This window comes from Bacillus rossius, chromosome 12, assembly GCF_032445375.1.
Source record: "Bacillus rossius redtenbacheri isolate Brsri chromosome 12, Brsri_v3, whole genome shotgun sequence".
In the NCBI taxonomy this organism is placed as follows: Eukaryota; Metazoa; Arthropoda; class Insecta; order Phasmatodea; family Bacillidae; genus Bacillus; species Bacillus rossius.
Window position 1 is genome coordinate 3033377 of NC_086339.1, and position 22914 is coordinate 3056290.

General features: G+C 37.8%; 3 protein-coding genes across 4 annotated transcripts in view; 2 read left to right on the forward strand and 1 right to left on the reverse strand.

Moving 5' to 3' along the window:
* Positions 1-8745, reverse strand: part of LOC134537360 (UTP--glucose-1-phosphate uridylyltransferase) — a 54896-nt gene extending 46151 nt beyond the window's left edge. The window contains exon 1 of the mRNA XM_063377709.1: positions 8428-8745. Within this exon, the coding sequence (XP_063233779.1) occupies positions 8428-8463 (36 nt within the window). The 5' untranslated portion in view covers positions 8464-8745. The remainder of the gene's footprint in view (positions 1-8427) is intronic.
* LOC134537381 (uncharacterized) overlaps positions 1-22914 on the forward strand; it is an 843397-nt gene that overhangs the window by 412992 nt on the left and 407491 nt on the right. The window lies entirely within an intron of this gene.
* The window catches only part of LOC134537362 (microtubule-associated proteins 1A/1B light chain 3C-like), a 55249-nt gene continuing 49001 nt past the window's right edge, over positions 16667-22914 (forward strand). The window contains exon 1 of one of the 2 annotated variants that reach the window (XM_063377715.1): positions 16667-17004. In XM_063377715.1, the coding sequence (XP_063233785.1) occupies positions 16926-17004 (79 nt within the window). In that variant the 5' untranslated portion in view covers positions 16667-16925. The remainder of the gene's footprint in view (positions 17005-22914) is intronic. The other variant, XM_063377714.1, reaches the window with a different exon arrangement.

The window sequence follows — 22914 nt, forward strand, 5'->3', positions numbered from 1 at the left end:
ATATAATATAGAAAAATGTTTTTCTCAATTAGGACCTACTATTATTAAAACTTTGGTAGGTAATATCATCACCTGCATTAAAACATACAACATGCTGTTCGTTATTGACTCACTGAATTAGAGATCTACGCATCACTCTTGAATATAAATTATATTCCCATCAAAATGTTAACTCTATGGTTTATAGTTCACACCGAACTATAGCCTTAATTAAATTCACCACTTACTATACATCTAACACTGACTCAATTCTAACACTTTATTATTATTATTAAGTCAGATCCCAATTAGAATCTAGTTCTGTAATTTTGATCATCATCAATTCAGACAGTGACAATTAGAAAATATAAAAATAAACTAATTAAAATCATAAATATAAAGAATTTCCCGAGACTATTCTCACTGTCCTTAGTTAAATGCGGTAAACTATTATATTCACTATCTGTCCATTACTGCTCTATTTCCAAAAAAAAGATGTAAATATTTCCTTGGCAACCCTAGCCTCAGAATTCCTCAATTTAACAGTCGCTTACAAGCTATGCCAATAATAACAATATTATATACAGACTAATTACCAATCGCAATGACCTAGATAAAAATACTCAACTCCTTGACAATCAAATAGGTATAAAAAATTGTGTGCTACCTTTCAAAAATATTAAATATCATCAGACCTTATCTAAATATATTTAAATAAAAACAAATATTTAGTAAAGTTACTATTTTTTCTTGTCCTCGTTTTAATGCCTTGTGTATTTCAGTGTCTGTGTTGTGTGTTATCTGCAGGTATTTAGTGTGATTGGTGCCTATCTGTGGGTGGCGCCTACCTGTTGCAGTGCTTTCTCCGCAGGTGAGAGGGGTACTTGCCTACTTACAATGCCTAACTGTCCTTTGTATCTTCATGTCTAGCCCACCTAAAAAGTTCCCCAAGTGTCCGTGGGGAAACAAACACAAACACAAATAAAAAAAAATTAAGATGCTAGTCAACTCATGTAAGTTTCAAAAATAAGTTTGTTGTTGCATCATTTAGTCTGGTTATCATAAACAAACCATTGCGTGGTGGTGGAGGGGGAGGGGCACTTTTGAGACACATCAGATTATCAGGCATCACACCATCACACTCATAAAATTATTTTATCTAACACAGATACAGTTTAATCCTGAAGTAGGAAGTTATCTCAACCTATAACGTATCAGGGGCTTGGCTTTTTACTTCACAAACTAAATATATCCATGAGCGAAAGAGTGTTACACCACAGAAATGTGACATAGCACAATATTGTCAGCGTGAGTATTCTATAAATATTTTTGATATTCGTGAACAACCAGGGACGTAACGAACTGTGGCAGACGGGGGCTCGTCTCCCGGGCACCGAATTAGGGGGGCGCTGAACTGACAGGGTAGTTTTTATTTACTTGAGTATCGTAGTGTTGGAACACAAAAAAAATGTTGGAGGGCAGATAAACTGAATTATTTGTATTAAAAGAAACACACCGTGTATATCATCAATTATTTCAAAAGTGGTATATTTCGCATAATTTGGTATTCAACTTGCACTGTATTTAAAATTGATATTACTGCAAATAAATATATTTATTTACAATCTAAGTTGAACCGAAAATATTTGGAATAGTGGAATTATTTATTATGTGGTAATATGAGCAGTTGTCGGGAAAGTTTTTTTTTAAGTTGGTTTGAAAGAAGAAGAAAAAGAGTGCCAGAGGAGTTATTGCCCCAAGCAGAAAATAGTCTAGTTGCGTCCCTGTGAATAACTTGGTATTTCATTAGCAATTCAAATCAAATAATTTTTTTTTTATTCTTCGCTACCAAGAGATTCAGGAAGTGGGACCCATTCACAAAAATTTAAATTAAAAAAAAAAAAAGTAACATGTTTGAAGCTAACAAGACTTAATGAGAAATTCTGATTTGTTCTCTGCAACATAATAAATTTTTAGTATGTGTACATAAATAATCTGTGATTACGATTCAAAATTATTAAAAATATTGTGTGCGTGTGCACGTGTGTGTGTAGTCCCCCTTTTAAAAATCAAAACTTTTAAGGGTAGTAAGGCCCCACAAATTTAGACCTTTCAAATGTTAACCAAACCTGGCAGTTCAACTTTCGGTATTTAGTTTAATGGCTAGCCAGTGCATACATAGCACCTAATTTTGAACAAGTGTGGCTGGCTTTAAATATGTGATAAATATTTTCCTGCCAACTGTTACACGCTATAATAACATAAAATAAACCTTGGGAAGTTTCATAGTGTGTGTGCCCTATCATAATGAACTTTCACAATAACTTATTGTGTATTACACAAGAAGTTATCGTCAAAGTTAGCAAGTTTTAGACTATTTTGGCTATGGCTATAACCGGAAAATAGGAACATAAATGTATGACTCACATCCAATATACGACCAAATTCAATATCTAAACTAACAATAAGAACTATGAATATAATTACACCTAAAATAGCTTGTAAGTTAAGAAAAACCATTCATGTATGACACACAACATTCGGTGCATGAGTCCAAATGGCACTTGCCTTGTTTATTTAAATATTACAGTCCTATAATTACATCACTATAAAAATATCAAACAAATTTACACATAGTGATAATAATGGATGTATGTAACAAAGTTTTTTAAGATAAAAAAAAAGTGAAAGCACACTATTGTCTGATGAATTGACAGAATGGACTACTGGTGCAAAATAAATACTTTGTCTCACAAGGGCCAAGAAAGACCTAAAAAAATTTTTATGTGAACATTAAATAAAATTTTTACAAATCTGATATGGATTACCGGGAGATTGGATCAATGAGGGCCAAAAAATTAACGAGGTTTTACTGAAATTGAAAAATATAATTTACGCAACGGAATTTTTCAAGAATGGTCATCTTCTACGATTTCAATTTATTTATCAATCGAGTAGTGATTTTCTGTCAGTGTGGTAGGCCAGCGCCCCAGTCTTGGCAGGCCACGGGTTGGTTGTCACCCTCTAGGCCCACCTATTGGGCCCAGATGATGAAAGCCTTAAAAGTCGTCACACTACTCTAAGAAGGTATATAACTAATATATAAAAAAGTTACAAGTGGAAAGCCTTGTCTATAATAGATTTCACCACACTAAGAAATAAGCAGTGTTCAACAACAATAAGAGTAAAGTATTATGACTAATCAATCATGTTAAAACACACATTCAGTCGAAAATGAACAAAACTTATTGTAACTATTTTACACCCAATGGCAGCTAATCCACATTTTTTACTTTATGAAGATTCACAAAAAAAAAGTAGTCATTTGCAATTTCGTTATATTAACACTATATCTGCATATTATTTTATTCATCCAACTATGATGAGTAATTTATTTCTAAATGTTTTATTGAATAAATGTGTGCTTCCTCACTAAAGTAAGTAAATATCAGTAATTACCAATGTGACAAAAGTCTAACAGATAAAATTCACAAACAAACAAAGGGAGTACTTAATCTCTTCAAAATGAACAGGACAGGGTTTCATATCTGCATGTCACTTAAACTTTGGTCTTCTTCAGCTATCGCACAATAACTCAAAACTTCAACTCACGTCATAAACCGCACAAATAACTCTATTTCAAGAAGTTTAACTGCCTGAAAGATGACTTTACTAAACTGGCAAACCGTTAAAGATCACACAGACAGCTTAACAGAAGAGATTGATTTTTTTTTGCTTTTATCTGATAACACTGTTAAAATGATGCAAGGTTGAGCAACCTCGCAATCAGAAGATAAATAAAATATCATTATCAAAAGTTTACTTATGAATTCAGAATGCCAAATTTGTATATTCACTTCACACGCCAATCAACGACACTTATCGAAGATACTTACATTCAGTGGTGTAATCACATTGAGGTTATTTCGCTTATAAAATTGAAAAAGAAATTCCCTTCTCTCTAACCTAACCATAGCACAGAGCCAGTAATTATCACAATGACACTGTGAGTCACTGAACAATTTCAAGCAAAACTGGACCTTATCATAGCATGTTCACATCTCACGTAATGAGTAAGCTATATAGCCTACTTAACATGTTTTATTTTCATGACACTTCATTTACACTTTCAAACTCATAACATTTGACCATGTATCTATACACCACTATAGCTATTTTTTTAAATACAAGTTCATCATTTAAAATATTCCTCTCTCTAACAAGTATTTCAAGATCTTTTTTTTTCCCCACTATGACATTTTATACTTACAAAATGTTTAACAAATCATAAGAGCTATAGTAATATTTCAAACTGGAATAAAACTGATAGTACAAGCACCATATTTGTTTAGTAAAGTGTGGTTATAAGACTGGTTGAGGTTTGCGCTCAATGAAAATCTTTGGGGCCAAGGCCACGGAGGGGAATCAAAAGGCCCGGACGCAATTAATTTAGTTGAGCCCCTCCCTACTTATCAAGGTACCACTTTTCAAATCCATATTTTTTTTTTTAAATACTGTAAACATTACTGTAGCCATAACTGTAAACATGACCTGTGCGTATTACAGATCTTGCATTGTTTCCAATGAATTCTATTAACAATAAGGCATTAATGATTTCAGGATACAATCAAAATCAGAAATTAAGAAGGCTTGTTTCTGGATTAGAACTCTGGTCCTCCCAATACAAGTATCACATTTTAACAAATTATTTACATCTAATATGGTAGTAAATATTTGTTAGCTCTTAAATAAGTAAACACACAACAGATCTGCAAAGGTATTTCAGTTCAGTTGCACAAAATACCTCTACTGATGATTTTTAACTTTTGAACTGATTATACATCAAGGGCGTCGCCAGCCGATGGCCTAGGGGGAGGGGGGGGGGGGGGGGGCAAGTTGTGGGAAAAGTATGTATTTTTTTGCATTTGGCTACACTTTTTTGAATCTCTAGGGCTCTAGGGGGGGGGGGGGCAACTGCCCCACCCCTACCCCCCCTGGCGACGCCCTTGGTATACATCACATTTTGAAAAACAAATTACTGCTTATACCTTTCCTAAGAATTAGATAAAAATGTTGATTCCCTACTAAGCTATGTTTTGTGAGAAGACAGTGTTGCACAAAGCTAAATATTCACCCACAGAGACATGCGGTCAGGAAAGAAAGCAGTCAGTCCTGGTGGTTGGTTTTCACTTGACAATGCAGAGTGTTCAAACCATTATATGCAAAGTAAGAAAATTTTTGTGAAATTTGTTACTGTAGCAGCTCATAAAGGCAATATTATTTTAAGGTAATTTGTTTATTTTATAATTTCAGCATTAAAAACAATAATGAAATTTTTTAAAAGGTATTTCAAGTTTGTCTAATTTCCTTAACGATTCTGTAAAATGGCATTGTGACAACGAAAGTAGTATATCTGAGAGATAATTTGTTTTCCATTAGCATTTAAACGAGAATGATTCGCATCATGTTTAATACTGTATTTGATGTCTACTTTAGGTTTCGTGTTCAAAACAATTGTGCCATCTGTAGACACTATCGGCAGTAATTTTTTTATACATAAAATAGTGCTTGTTCATTGTTATTGTGTGTTTATTACATTGTATCTATAAAGTAAGGTGTTTAAAATATTTATAAATTGTTTGCTTGTTGAAATTCAAGGATTTGGTTAGTTAGATTGTTTTCAACTTTTTGTCTTCAATTTCAACTGTTTGTACATAGCTAAAAAGTAGTAAAACAACATTGGTGTAGCTATCGTAAAATCCTCAGAAGATTTTTAAAAGCTGCAATGCCAGACTTTGGGATACGCAATATTTCATTTAGTCAATGTTTAATTTATTCAACAAATGTTCATGTATGGATGAGTAATGGTTTGCAATTAAGTTTACTTTAATAAAATTGAGTTTTTATGCAGTTTTTTTTTTTCCATTATATATTTTAGTTCTTTTACATTGTTTTTAGCATACAATTTTCCTTCAACTTCATCACTCTCTCCATTATTTAGAGTTTTCAAAATCCAGTAAGAAATTAAAAAAGCCAATTTTTAGGATAATCAAACAACATTTCTAAGGCTGGGTTTATAAACTACACGAGAAATGCAAGATGCAAAAATGTAATGTAACCATTAGCTATCTTTACACTTTTTGCATTATGGCTTGCATTTTAAACATGAATAGGTTATTTGTATAGATATCTAAAATTATCTTTTTATCAAATGTATCAAATATTCACTTACTGAACTATTGCACAGAGGAATAAAACTGCATTTTAATTTAAATTACTAAGAATGCCATACATTTTCATGAAAAACATGAATTAATTAACTTATCAAAAGAAGCACAAAGAAGAAAATTTCACAAGTTTTACATTTGTAAGGTTGGTGAAGACTTGCGACTTATGTACTTTATAAACAACCGTAGTTTTCTTGTGTTCGTTGCGTGATGCATCTTTGTACTCTTGCATTTCTTGAAATATTTAAGTATAAATCCAGTTTACAGCCTGGTTCATAAACTATGCAGAGAACGCAGTGTAAAATTTTTAAAAGCCACTTATTATGAATACTGCTATTAATTCAATACCTATGCCATACTAATATTTTGAGGGACCAACACCCAAGAAATAAATACCATCCTTGAATTACAAAAAAAAGAAATCAGAACAATACTAAACAAACATTCACAAAATTATTGTAGACCACTCTTCAGAAAATGTATCATCAATGTTGTACTATGCATTTACGTACACCTATATGCTATATGTTTATAAAAATATCTACATCCCATATTTAACTAATTCACACACACAATACAAGACATAAACAAAATGTAGGCTACACATAAAAACTGTGAATTATGCCATCACTTCTAATGCAGTAGATGTTAGAGGAGGAAAGCTACTCAATAAATTACTGAAGGATCTTATTGAAATCAAAAATCTTAAACAATTCAAATGTAATGTTTTTAACTTTCTACTTCAAAAATGTTAATACTCCTCAGCAGAATATCTTAATAGGACCTAAACTTCTAACCATTAAAACTTGTTATGGTAGGTAATTAACAACTTTTTTCTTCCCCTTTTCAATACCACTTTAATGCTTGTGATATTAAGTAATTAGCATACGTCTTGTACAATCTCTGATATGTATTATTTTATTTTTAACCTTTATCTTTATGCGCTTGTACTTATTTTTGTCCGTATAGTCTCCATTGCTGTTTCACGTGTATACATATAAGTCTAAACGTTTACTTAATTTGTGTATTATATTATTTCTGGAATTGTTTTTGTAATTAATTTTGATTGTTTAATAGGCCTAATGGTTTTTATTAATTAAAATATTTACCAATTATTTAGACATTTATTGATGTATAAGTGGTAATTTTAATTGAAAGAAAATATACATTTAACTGATATTTTGAAGTGTCTGATACCATTGTGTAGTAAGTAATACTTGTATGGTCAAATGGAAAAAAAAAAATGAAACCTTGCAACTAGGCTACTAATTCAACTGCGAAAGTCACAAGACTTCAGCAACCCTCTAACTTGAAAATTTTAAACAGTAGAAAACAAATTTATTTCCAAGTTTCTTTTGATAGTACATGTTTATTATGGAAACATGCAATATCGTCAGTGCAGTAAAAACTCTCTAACCCGGCATGTTTGACCATGAATGCACCAGATGACATTAAAAAATAGTGTAAAATCGTTAGAACGTTCGGTTAGGTAAGCTTCGTAAAAATATACTGTAAAATAGGCACTGTTGGTAAGATCAGCTACATTAAAAATAAACAAACTGTGTTAATGGTTTAAAATAATTCAAAGTAGTAGGGATAGTAGTTATAGGCTGATCATCTACAATTAGTTAACTGCTAACCAAATCTTTAAAGATTGTATAATATTATATTTATTTAGATAGCTAACCTAAACTAACCAATCATGGACACAAAGTTAAACGGTACATTACCAACCTAAACAATTAAGACATTATTTAAATGATCTTCCATAGAATCATTTAAAAATGATCATAAACTTAGAAACAAATAATTCCCGGATAATAATAATTATTATTATTCGGATGTGCCCCTCGAGTAAATGATTATAAAACGTAAGAAACGTACGTTAGTTTTAAAATTTTTAGTTTACGGACCACTAAAAAAATATAGTTTGCCGATAAATGAGTTACGCTGAGTTCTTTTTAAACAAATCAGTTCATAATCGAAAACGAAATTTTTGAAAATTTATTTGTAAGAACGAGCTCAAGTATATAATTATTCTACAAGTACATTCAGTCGAAAAATAAAAGTAAGATCTGAAACTTCAACTCGCGAAATTATAATCCATTCACCACTGAGTTGTAAAACTGTTAAAAATACACCACATTGTTTAGTAGACTATTTTAAGACTAAAAAAAACTTAAATTTAGCTCACACTTAATTATCATTAACTGTCACTTACCATTCCTTTCTCATCTCTCGATTGTACATCTAGCATATCTGTATGACCTTGACTGGTACTTAAAAGAGTATTCTTGATAACCTTTTTATCACAATTTTTGCTTTTATAGACAGCTCTGGCATGACGAGAACGCAACAAAACAATCCATAAAAAATATTTAGTACGAATGCAGCCGCTAGATGTCGTTAACAGTTTGTGGTTCAAAATTTACCTAACAGATGCCGCGGTGGACACTTTTCCTACGGTTTTCTTATTCTAGTTGAAAAAACGCGTGTTTAAAAGCGCGCAGTAAAGATTTCAGCTTTCACCACTTCCTGTCTGCAAACATTACAAGAATTTTTACAAAATTATATTTTCAATTAATATGACAAAACCATATCGGGGTTTGTGGATGGGAATTTTTTTTGTATTAGCTACAAAGGTTATGGTATATGTACCTGCTCGGTGTAAATCAGTTACAATTATGCCACAACAGGCAAATTAAATTCTGTATTAATTGGTTATTTTTAATGTGCTTATATCGGACCATCGGGCAAAGATAATTATGTAGTAAGAGTTCCGTCAACATTATGTCGGCGTATTATGTCGTCAATACATTTGACACCGCTCCATCTGCCTCCCTGTAGTGTAAGTCCGTAATAAAATACATGGGTCTCAAGCTGGGTTTACGATTGATTTCCTTAAGAATTATAACTTAACATCGAGCACACGATTAAGTCAAAGCTACATTTTCCAGTTTATGATTGACATAAAAGTCGTTAATTCCAACCAATCACAGCACATATCATTGCCCGATTTTTCTTCTATCATTACATCATATTCTACTGAAATGTCAAATTATGTTGCATAAGAATGTTCACTCATGTCTAAATTAATTCTTAATTACAAATATACGAATTCTAACCAAAAATACTGCCTCGCTCGGTCCAATACCAAGACATAAACTTCCGGCTGAAAGGTTCCGGTTTGTTGTGATTGGTCGCTTCCCTTTAAGTCTTAATGAAAAATATAAAATATAACCATTTCTGTTAAGTCTTAAGTCATCATATGGTTCGCACACGACCCGTCAAAATTCACACACGACAATCATAAACCACTCCATTAGTTTACTTAGAGTCATATGGTAAGTACACGACTAAGTCTTAATTCTTAATTCATAATTTTCAATCGTAAACCCACCTTCAGGGTTCGGTTCGACCACGTGACGACTGAAAGACACCCTGGGTAGTTCAAGCTACCCAGGACGCCGTATTAAATTAAAAGATTAATACTCTGAAAAATTTCAGCGGTTTATTGCCACTGGCACGAGGTACACGGTGCTGTCGTACTCCGCAGGCCATTTCTGTTTTCGGGTACGTCTCCGCACTAACGCGGCCCCTTCCAGTGGCGACACCGATTCCGTTGCCCGTGGAGGTCCCCTACCGACGGACGTTCCCGCGTGGCACGAAGTCTCTGACGCTAATGTTAACGTAAATACGCGACACTCCCGACAATATACTTGAGGCACAGTTTTCGCTGTGCTGCCCCCGTGCGCGTGACGGGCGATACTATGTCGACATGACGGACGTTTCCCCTACATGCTCGCTCGCGCGGGAAGCGTGCAGACTGCCAGCCTGTGTCAGCTCTCGACAGTAACTGGGGAAGCCTTCTTTTCACAGACGAGAGAGCCAAACGTCCGATCGTTAGGGACCGGAAAAATTCGCGGATTCAATGACCTCTAGGATAGCCTCCATTATCCTCTGCACTTCTCAAGTAAACACGCGTGTTCATTGGTTACTGAATTGTGAGTCGTCTCCACTGGGTAGCTTGTGATTCGACGCTTCTTTGGTCGATAGTCTCTCATTGGCCCAGCGAGCTCCAGTTAAATCCACGAGCCAATAGCAGAACCAGCAGAATTATACACATGTTTGAATATCAGCCTAACACGAAATGAATCCGCGAATTTTTCCGGTCTCTACCGATCGTGCATCTTAGGTTTTTTTTGTACATTGTAACTCATGATAACTAATGGTCAATTAGGTTAGGTTAGCTACATTATAAATACTTTAAAACATTGTGGACGGTTGATTTGGTTAGGATAGCTACATTAAAGATATGAGATAGAACGGAAAAAAAGAGAGCATGAACTTCGGGTAACTTCGGGGGTGGCTCTCTCGTTTGTGAAAAGATGGCTTCCCAATTACTGACTCCCTTCCCAGCGCCGGGTTGGAGGGAGACGCTAAGCTAACTCCCGCCAAAAAACAAAGAGCGCTGAAAAACTAAAGCGGCCAGTTTTTACGACGTAGTCGCACGTTGAACAATTTTTTTTGTTGTTGTTTATGGGGGAAAAGTAATTTAAAGCGGTTACAAGTTTAAGTTTGTCCCTGGAAAGAAAAAGGCATGAACCCTTTTGCGTAGTTTGGCGGAAGCACCTTGCCACACCTAGGCGGAGTGATATGGCGAACGCGGTCGGTAGCGGCGCTATCTTCGTAGCGTTCGTAGCACTGCTCGCATCGGCACTCCGCTGCGCGTTCGTCGCGCACGCTTCTGGACTGGCGGTGATGATGCATAACGGCCTGTGCGACGAGAGGCGTCAGCACTTATTCGTTACTTAACATTTCACCTGCTGTACAAGCAAAACATGGAAGTTTTCGCTGTGTGCAAATTTGATACTTATTTGTTAATTGTTTTGACGTGATAACGTCTTATAAATCGATGAACGCCGGCTGCGCGCATGAAAAAGCATGACTCATTGTCACGTTCCGCCTGAGCCGATCGTTCAAGAACCGGCCAACCACCGTTAGAAAATCTTCTACAATATCAAACAGGTTAAAGCGGGCTTTTTAAAAGCAGCAATTTAAAAAATTTGATTTATTTGTCCAATTTCTTCATTTAAAATTAACAATTTATTGACGTTCATTGGATTTCAGTTTATTTCTATTACTAATTGTTCGTGATTATATTTAAACAAATTATATAAATTAAATTTGCAAAAACTGTAAATAATAAATAAAAATTAAAAAGTATGCAATTTTTCATCAATGTTTTCTAATGACGTTAGCACGTAAAATTATCGTCCGTAAACCGACTTTACAGACAATCTCCTCCCTCCCCTTTTTTTTTAAGTTGCGGTCGATAAAATATTACACGTACTAGTGCCATCTCGCGTTTCTCGCAAAAAGACCGTTCATACTCTCAACGCCCAACAGCCAGTCAGAGGTTTATGTAGGAGATATGTCGCTCTGAACTACTTTGCCAACCGGTTTAAGCGGAATGAGACATAGCCTCGAACGAAACATGTTCAGACTGTGTGTTAACCGTGTTCTTAAACTACGCTATAAACTAAAACAGGGTTTCTGTCCGAGCGGTAAAGGAGGTGAAGATTCGTTCTCATTTGACTTCTGTCAGTGGCGTAGCCAGGATTTGTGTATGGGGGGTGTTAAGAAGCATACCCCCCCTCCCCCCGCATTAAAGCGGGGGGTCTGGGTGTTCTCCCCCGGGAAAATTTGGATTTTAAGGTGTAAAATAGTGCTATTTTAGCAGTTTTCGGTACTTAAATTTAAATATTTTAATGGTAAATTTTTTATTAATTTTAATATGAAATATGTTTGAGTGATGAATAAGAAATTAATTGAAGATTTGATGCTAAGGGGGGGGGGGGGGGGGGGTGTTTGAACCCCTAACCCCCCCCCCCCCTAGCTACGCCCTTGACTTCTGTAAGTAGGTATTGCAGAAATCCACTCCCTATTTTATTACCAAGTAGGCACCCAAGATTATCTGAGCCTATCCAACATATCATTTGAAGATCCGGACTTGTCTTTAAAACAATTGAGAGTTTTTCAATGATTTTTTTAATGTTTACCAACCCAAAAATTTTAATTTAGCATCTTTTTTTTTTTTCCCTGACACACTGTGAGCCCGTTCACTGATCGTGTACCAATATTGCGGCTTTCAGAACACACATATCAATTGTGGTGTCTTGTAATGTTCGAGGGCGTAGATTTTTAAGTTTCCAAGCTATCAAGTCATGTCTTTTACAAATGGCGTAACACAATATCATAACAGCTATACGCTATAACTGTTAAGTTTCTCAAGACTTATGTGAAATTTTGTTAGTAATAATATGGAATGTGTTAATGATATTAACCAGTAATTGGAGCAACAGAATGAGTTATATAACAGAAGGAAATCGGTGCGATGAAGCCGTGGCTGGTCGTTCATTGGCTGATCTTTCCTCAGTCCTGCTTGGCTATGGGCCCGACGCTCTGAACAGAGCTCCACAAGCCAGCTGCTGAAGAGCCATGAAAAATATTTAGATACCTAAACCAGACGACCGACTTCAACTGTGTAACCTTTGAATATATATACTGTATAGAAGTCGCCAGCCCAGGTTAAAATTTCTAATACGGTTTTGAGGTAGTTGGTTAATTCACCGCCGCAATCGCCACCATCTCTAAGGCATCGACTTGTGGTGGTCCCTAGCGGACAAGTGTCGAACTCTTCAAACACCCCTTCCCCCTCCTGTTGAACGAACTTGAGCTGCAGTGAATGATGGGTAGGGGGTGCGGGGAATGACAGCGGGCGACAGAGCTGCGCTCTAACGTGTAAATAACAACTAAGACGATACAGGGCGTTACGGCAGCGCACTGCAGCGGTGAAGTTCCCAAGCTGCTCATCATACGCTTCTGAAAAACGTAGAGTAAATGCTATCCACTCGCGACTTATATACAGTATATATATTCAAAGCTTCAACTGTGTAACGGAACCCACTCCACGGTCATCCAACAATCAACAAGATGGCTTCCCTTGAAGAGGGATGGGGAGGGGAGGGGACATGCGACAGCGAGTTGTGGCGGCTCAAGGTCTCCTCGCAGATAGCGCAGGTGATAAGCCAGCTTGTGGAAACAGCTGGAGCACCTTGGCGCCACAGTGGCGCATGCCGGGGGCGGGTGTAGATAAGATACGCCAGCCCCGCCTAGCAGCGCCCGCTGGTGCTGGTCACGGAGATCCTTCATCGTCTGCAGCAATGAGTAGCCACAGTCGGTACAGACACAGGAAATGTTTTTTTTTTTTTTTTTAAATTGAAAAATAAAGTGACGTCACGGCGGCGGTGGGTATCGAGGCTGGTCGGTATCGTCTCTCTCTCTCTCCCTCTTTCTCGTAGTTTCGTTTTTTTTCCCCTAACCTAACTCACACTAAGTGTACTTGGGAGGGGTCCCGATTAGGTGCGTCTGTACGCCTAGTCATGCTGGGATTAGCCCTGCAGGGAGAGGGGTGCATGCATCGTGTCTCTCTCTCTCTCCCTCTCTCTTGCAGCTCGGAACCGGTGTTTATATATATACCCAGCACTTCCGGGGATAGAAGCCTGCGCCGGAACTTGGAGCGAGGGAGGACCTCTCGAACCGACGAGAGCAGCGGTGACGAGTCGCGTCATTCCGGGCCGACCCGACGCCCGAAACAACGAGAAAGACGGTGTTTGTCCACGTTGCTCCGCGCGGTGGCCCGAGGAATTTCCCAAGGCCGCCCAGCGACAGATAACAGCGCCGAGGCAGGACGTTGCGCTGGTGCGGTTGAATGAAGGGGGGGGGGGGGGGGGGTTTAACGATGACCCTTGTAATCCGGCCAGGCACGCGTGGCATGCCTGACGTCAGCGGTCGTGCGGGGCCGCCAGCCAGCTCCGAACCTGGCGCGCGTCGCGGTACTGTCTGCGTTCGTAACAATATATTTGTGAATGATTTAGCTGTTAGAAAATGTTTGAAGCGTTCTCGTGTATAGTTTAATTTTTTTTAAAAGCAAAGTTATTGTTAATAGTCCGGAATTTTTAACATTCAAGCGTTTGTCAAAAACCTAGTGGTAAAACTTTCGTAGATAAATCTTCAGACACGAGAGAAATTATTGAAATTATTAGAAACATAATTTTATAAGTTATCATTATTAATTTAATGTATTAACAATTTTAATAAATAAGCCGTTACGATGTAACGTGATATTTTTGCGAGTTTAGCTGTATTCGCATTTCATTTATAAATTAAACATGTTTCAATCTGTCGTCTGAATGATTGACTTTATTTTAGTCTTTAGTTTATTACAATCGGACCTACGGTACAAAAGTACCTAATGAAGTTTCAGCAACGCGTATTATCGGCGACGAGTGGCCAAGTGTGTTGGACAGTAGAGACACCTTCCGGCAGTTTTCCGAACTTTTTCATCACATCTCTCCGTCTTCGCTTAGAGCCAGTGCTTTGTTGACACGAATGCTAGACGAAAGAAATGGGCCGTCGAGTGGTTTATACTTGGGGGAGGGAAAAAGTAAATAAGTAATAAGTAAAAAGTAAATAAGTCCTAGATTACATCTTACAGCGTTCTATTAAAATGCTCGTTATTAACTCAGTTTTTACAGTAGACTCTAGGTAAAGAAATCTAAAATATTAATAGAAACGATTTCGGTACTCTCATTTTCCTACTACTGTGGACAATTTATATATTTTTCATACGTGGATTAATTAAACTTTGAATGTGTGGGTTCGACATTAGAATCGACATCATTCTTTAGGACTATGAAAAAATTAAGTTTTATTAGGTGATATACGTTATAATATAAAAATGATATATAAATATGTGTTATAATTAGAGCTTAGTATTATTACATCCTCTCCACAAAATTGTGGAGGAATCGGCAATAGTCTGTTATTGAAATATACCATCCTTGCAATCGCGTAGAGCAGCGGTTCCCAAACGGTGGGTCGCGACTCGATCCTAAAACTATCAGAAACCATCGAATAAACCATCAGAAAATATCAGAAAAAATCTAAACAAATCGAATTGGTTGCAAACACATAGGTATCTATTGTTAAATAAATAACTGTTTTGCTACAAAGTGCTTATATTTTGTCAACCATTTTCAAATCAGAACACAAATTGTTTATCAATAATCAATCGGTATCTTAAAAAAGCATATATATGTGTGTGTGTATATGTATATATATATATATATATATATATATATATATATATATATCTGCAATATTTGATGGTAAATGATACATACATAAGGAAGGGATACGATACAAATAAGGTTTTTTACTCCACCATGGACCGATGGATCGTGGAGGTATTTCTGTAAGGAAAGGTGGGTCGCCAGCTGAAAAAGTTTGGGAACCACTGGCCTAGAGTGATGTAACTTGCGACCAATGTCGTCCCGTCGACCGAAATCCCTGGCGCTGTTGTTCTTGAGAGACCGGAACTGTGTAATAATAAAAAAAGAAGAAGCAGTCGAAAGAATATTCAGCCCAAAAAAAACGCTGCTCAAGTTTTAGCCGCAGCGGCAGACATACATAGTGTGACAGGCGGTTTTAACAAGAATTCACAAGTGTTTTTTTTTTTTTTTTTGGCTGGAATGTACTTATACGTCTTTTGCCTCGCCTCTCTGTTTTTCTTTTATTTATTTTCGTCACGAGCACAGAAGTCAACGGTACGCGCTCGCCGGCCACCTGTTGCGACGCCAAACAGCGCTGTCAGGTGTTTGCCCGGCCGCTGAAGGGACAAATCTATAATTCCCACCGACAAGAACTTGAAAACACACAGCGGGAAAAGTAGTTATATCACAAGCACCCCTCCCCCCTTTGTCTAAATGAAATTCGGCGTACGTTCTTGGTCCGCTGTACTTGGTTGGCGCTTCAAATGGACATTCAAAGCTATGTTGAAAATTGTACATTCAGTATTATTAGAATCCACATTCGATAATATTCGAGGCCTAACTTAATCAAGAGATGTAATGTTTTCGCGTATACGCTATTTTTTCTTCGCCTTAGGAACGAAAGTAAGCAGCAGCAGACGACTTTAATTGGGGTACGTAGGTATATCGGGATTTAGCGTGTTCTTCCAGCTCCATAAATCTCCTTAGTAATGTGGGCGATTTAGAAAATTGTAACGACAATCTTAGTTTAGAATTGAACACGGGATTTATTATCACATTCAGGCATTAATCAGTCAATGACATTTTAAAAACCTTCGAGATTTCTCACAGAATTAATAATAAAACGTTTTCAAAACTCGCTGGCAATACGTCTTTTTTTCTGTTTTTTAACTGACGTACGCGGACCTTTTGATTGGTCATAAATCACGCGTACATCTCGAACCACGAAAAAAAAAAAAAAAAAAAAAAAAGGGGGGGACGGGGGACGTAAACAAAGCAATTACGCGCAATCAAATAAAAGTACGTTTCGTTGGGCTGGCAGCACTGATCGCGCGTCATGTGTACGCTTCCCGCCCCGCGCGGTCGCCCGGTGACGTAAGGGGCCGGCACCGAGCGGCCCGCCAATCAGGGCCGAGAACGTGTCTGGGCAGTTCCCCCCGCCGCCGGCAGCGCCATCTGCCGCTCCCGCCATTTCGTGGAAGTTTCGCTCGCCGGTCGCACGCGCTGTTTGGAGCAGGAGGGACGCTTCGTTCGTGGAAGTATTCGTGGAGTGGCGTCAGTTGCAGGTTATTGGCGGTGCGAGTGTCTCGGTGTCGCGGAAAACATGGAGATGAAGACGCTGAGGGAACTGGCCGACGACAAGTTCAACGGCAGGAAACAACCGAAGGTTAAGAAGTCGTGCGGTGAGTAATGCTTTAGGCACCCACGCCCCTTTTCCTGCCTGTCAAGTACCCGTCTTATAGGCATGCCTCGTGATCCCAACGGCCGTTTACAACGCTGCTGTGTCCCATGATTTATTGTTATTCGAATAACATTGTACAATGTTCAAAATAACATTCTATGTAATGCTTTTTAATTTAATATGAATTGGGCTTATTTACAGGTTGCAGCATTTATTTCAGATATCAGCGTTGAATTAAAAAAAAAAGAACATTTACACGTGTACGTCGAAATTGTAACCTTTATAAAAACAGAATAACGTAACTAGTTAGTTGTATTGCTGGTACACGCCTGAATTTTTCATTTAAAGGCGACGTGTCCAATGTGTCTTATGTCTTAACTGTTTCTTGAAAAAAAAAAAATTCCGTGAGTTGAATTAAGTTGATTTTAATTGTAAATTTAGGTTAACTGTGTTTGCTACGTTGTAGGGGGGGGGGGGGGGGGCTGCTTTACGAATTGCCGCAAGCGATCAATAACGTTTCTGGAATGTTACTCTACGGTAATAATTTATGTTGCGGAATTTCAGGGTGCCATATTTTTATGAATAATGTCTTGGACCACAGGAGTATCGACCATCGCAGTGTGTACCACGCCTCTCTCTTACTTTTTACCCCTCCCCCGTTTCCTTTGAAGGTGACCGTTACATGCGGAAGTGGGGGTCGCGACATTGAAGCGTAGTTTCGGAAGGTCGTGTGGGGGCGGATGTGTCCGGAAATAACCTCGCGTATGTTCGCAGCTGGAATCGCGAGAGGAGGCTGGTTTTCCCACGCCTTGAGCGAACTGCCTGCCAGCTGTTCTCTTTACTCCCACTGTCTTTTTTTCCAAGCTGTTTCCCCCTTCCTCCCCCCTCCATTTACCTTTAATTTTCCACTTTTTTTTTTTTAAAAAAAAAACCGTGTCATTGAAGTAGGCCTGCTGTGATTTCTGAAATTTATTTCCCGAGTATCCTTTGAGAAAGCATACACGACAGGATAGAACCTTTGATGAAGATCTTCAAACCTAAACATTTTACGCAAATGTTCGTTGTGTTACGGCTAAAGAGCGACATCCTACAGAAAAAAATCGTGGGATTTGATTGTCCCATTATACCCTCAAAACATCGGTACTGATTTTATCCTAATAAATTCGACAATGATTACTAATTGAGGGTTATGACTGTATAAGGTAAATTGTGGGGTAAGTTTAGCTTTGCATAGATAAATTCTATGAGATCTGGTGAAGAATTTAGCCAAGTCGGATTACACAAAAATACGGCGCTGCAATGACGATAAAATAAATAAGCAAATATTTTTTAATATTTTCTGAAAACCTATGTGGTCAGCAGTCTACAAATAAAACAGAATGCGCTGAACAGTATTTTTTTACAAATACATGTGTTTATTTTCTGATTATAATAAGTTTTTATAGAATTAAGCGTATTTCTTTCGTTGAAGAACTGTGAGAGAATAATGATTCATGGACATATTTAATAATCTTGAAAGTCGAGGGATGTCCATTGCACATGAGAACTATCGTTTGTGAATTTTTAAATGTAATAGGATATTTACTAAGAGTAATATGATCCTGTCTGCAGGCCTAGGGCTTACACACCTACCCGTGTGTGTTATGCTACAAACATTGATATGCTTTTCTTCAATTTCTTCATCGTTAACATCACCAAAATAAAACGTCACAGAGCCCTTAAAAAAATATTAAAGGGCTGCCACTCCACATCTTAATGACAAAGTACCCACAGAGTTTACACTTTTTTTTTTTTTTTAATAATTTGTTGTGTACCTACATAACAGGATACCATTTAAACATGTAGTTTATGAATAAAACACATCATTTGTAGACTCGCGAGCCGTTTATTAAAAAAAGTGACAAAATAGCATTTATATTTTGTCAAGTTTGTGATCTTGTAGTTTGGAACAAATGGATGGGCGAAGAAGGGGAGGGCGGAGATTCAATAGCATTGAGTGTTCACTCTGAACTGGTAGCCTACTATGTACTAACTACATGGTGCTACCTCTGCAACTGCGACACATGTTTTCACATGTGGCATCTGGGTGTCCTTGCCCCGGTCTCCCCCCCCCCCCACACACACATTGGCAAGGGGGGGGAGGGGGGTCACAGCGGGCGCCAGGCGCGTCGTGACGTCACGGGGGGCCCCGGACTGGGGGTGTGTCTCCTGACTGCTCTCCGCGGTCCACGCGCAGACTGTGATTTTTTTTTCTTTTTCCTAACCTAACTAAAACCAAGTGTATTTTGGAGGGGTGCGGGTTAGGTCAACGATTCACGCCGAGTATTCGACATGCCCGAACATTACCGAATACTTGCCTTCGGTTGACTTCGGAATTATTATTTTTTAGGTGGAAAAACGTCTGTTTTAAATGCCGGGAATGTCAATGCTAACTTCTCCAATGCTACCAATTAGAAAATCTAGTCAATGTAAATGTTACATATACTGGAAAGTTATGTATGAATGAAAAAAAGAAATAAAACACCATTTATGTTTGTTCTTCTGAAATAATAAAAACAACTACTTTTTGACATGGTTTTTCTGACATTGTGATCTAATAGTTCACCATTTTAACAAATGATTAGGTTAGGTTTATGTATTACAAATCTGTGGTATAGAGAATGAAAATGGTCAGTTGGGTTAGGTTGTGTGGACAGCAATGATGAGGGATATTGGGGGGGAAGGATATGCTAGGGCCTGTCGTAAGAGCCATCTCAGCAGTTGCCTGCGCGGGCCTCTGGAATGCTGGTCTACAGTGGCCTGGAGAGAGACGTGTTGTTTGCTTAGCGGAAATTCGCCATCTGTCGGAGTGGAATGGTAATGAGGTAATCGCAGTCGGGTCGGAGAAAGCTGCTCGACCGCCGAAGGGGGGGAACTATTTCTGTACGCCTCTCACCTCGGAGGGCGGTGGAGGGGGGAAGAAAGCTGTCCAGACGTGTTAAAATAAAAACCGCCCGACCCGGGAACTGTTGGCAGACCCCTGGCGCTTGCGATTCTCTCGCTTAAGCCTGCCCCACACGACACCCATTTCCTTAGCAGTTTTCATGTAATTTTTATGCTAGCGCGCCTGCTCCCGTGTGGGTAACATTTCAGCACCCTTCCAAGGGGTCTGGCTGTGGGTATAAAAGTTTTCATAACAGAAGTCTTAGCCAAAACCGTAATAGAATGTGTTCCATTTTTCTGCTATACCCACGAGCTGGAGCCGTCAAGATGGCGGACCCACGTGTTGCAATATAACCCCGTATATAGTCTGTATTGTCAACATTAAGGGACGTAACAAATGTAATGGTATGCCAAATGAAACTTTATAATAGTAAAACTACTATGGAATATATTTGTTAAGCTGAAATTGCCACAGAAAGAAGTAATCGGAAACTTTAAAATACGTTATGAAAATACGTTTCATTTTATATTTCCCATTATCTCCTTTTACATTAGTAGAAGTTGCGGTAGCGTAGTGGCGAAGGGCACGATGGCAGTGGTAGAAGGGTGATTTTGAATGTGGTTCGAACCCACATCAGTCCAATTTTTTTTTAGTTTTTTTTTAAATAACAGATAATTAAATTGTACATACTGTGCTTTCTGCAAATATAAATTATTAGAATTAATTTATGATATAATATTATTAACTACATTTAGGTGTCTCAGTCCATTGATTTTATTCATAATACTACGTACCTAGATTTATTTTTACTTTTAAAAAAGTAAAGTAAAATCACATGTTCACAAATAATTTAAACCAAAAGTTAATTTTATAATTAAAACGCCAACGTTTATTAAGAAACGAGTGTCCATAAATTAATAATGAATAAACTGATACTTCATAGCGACACACCTGTGAGGGTAAAAAAAAACATGCAAAATGTTTTTCTTCACCTAAGATTTAAATTTATTACGCGGTATGTGCGTGTTTATTTGTCTCACTGGGTTAAAAAAAATATTAGTTACAATTCCTCTAATTATGTAGTTAAATATATAAGTAATCAATAAATCTTATATATAACATATATGAATCGGTAGCATTTTTTACTATTACAATGAAATTAGCTTGATTAACTGTATAATTAAATTAATATTAGAATTTAAACCGTACATAAACTACATTTAGTAAACCCAATGTCCCTTGTATCATTTAAATTTATATATTTTTAGATTTTGAAATTAACCTACAACTTAAAAATATATTTGTAATTCCAAAATTGCTCTTAATTTGTTTTTAAATACTAAACCAATTTTTTTATTTATTTGCAAATGAAAAATATAAGATAAAATATCAAATAATATTTCCGCAAGTTACATAATTTTTAACACAAACAGGTGTAACTTTCACTTTTTTTTCAGTATTTTGATAAGTTGACTTCGACAGGTTTATCCTCCCCTGATATGTTTGCTTTGGTCGGCAACTGCGTTGGCTGGTTTTCTGTTAGCATTCTAGGTATCGTGTGTATGGAGTTAAGAAATCTTTCTGCGGTTCTGCTATACAAATTTTTATGAAAATTTTTATACCCATGGGTATAACAGAAGTTATAGCAGAAAATGGGCATCGTGTGGGGTGGGCTTTAGGGCCCGTAACACAGTCGCACGGAGACGTAACAAACGTATCCGAATCCGCAATATATTAAACGTTTCGCTACAAGTCTGTCGCTTCTACAATGCTCGGAAAACGTAACAAATAATGACAACCAGTGAGTTAGAACTTCACGATTACGTAAAATCAATTCAATAAAAAAAAAGGAGATTATAGAACAAAACTTGGTCAGGATGTATAATAAAAATAATGATACAACCCTAGATATTCTCCTACTTGAAACAGTCAACTTAAACATAACATGGCTACCACCGCGGCCAAATGCTCGGTTTCTATTGGTCGCACGGTATAACGTAAACGGAATGGGCACTGCGGAGCTAATCCATACGGATCCGTGTCCACATGCGTGCGATTATGCAGGTACTCCGATCTGTGTCATTGTAGAACTAGCTTTACGAGTGTTGACGCTTATGTTACGTAACGTACGCGCTTGAACATTTTATCGATTGAAGACAGCTGCATTTGAGGGAATGGGCGCGATCTGAGAGCCCTGTTCGGAACAGCCTAACCGGTTGGGTCACCACCGCCGGCTGAAAATAGATCCACACATGCTGATTTCTACTGCGTTGGCGAGCCCTCGCTCATTTTGAAACACGCTTTCCCATCTTGACTCGGCCAGCCTGTGTGTGTGTGCGCAGGCTCGTGGTGTTTGTGAGTGTTAACACCCGTTAATCTCTGAAATTTAAAAAATCCCCACTAAAGTTTACCTATAATAGCAATACATTACTACATAATTAACATAACATTGTATCCTCTACATCTTGTCATTTTTCATGGTGCACTGCACGTCAGTTTTTACGCAGAAAAAAAATTACAGTGATACATGTAGAGTAAATAAAATATTATCTGCTACCGGCAGTGTAGTGACTTTGATAGCCAGCAATGTTTACATATTGTTACGACGCGGCTAGCGACGAGGCAGGCCGGTCGGCGGGGGACACAGGGGAGCCCCCCTCCCCACCCTCCCCCCTCCCCTGAAAAGTTGCGCCCGTCACTTCGCTACACGGTAATACGAGAGAGAGACTTCGGCATATTCCCAGAGCGTGACTTGGCTTAACTAGGATGCCATAGTTCTCGTTACTTCGAGTGTGAAGTTAGTGGTTCTAATGACGCGACACTTGGTAGGGCTAAGAGACCTTTTCATGGTGAGGCTGAGAGGTATATAAACGGATGTAATTACGTGCGAGAACAGTGAAGTGAAGAGGTTGAGTGACCCCTAGGCTGGTTTGAAACTCATATTCGCGGTAAGAGACGAACGGTAGAGAGAGTCGGGAAGACTTCTTT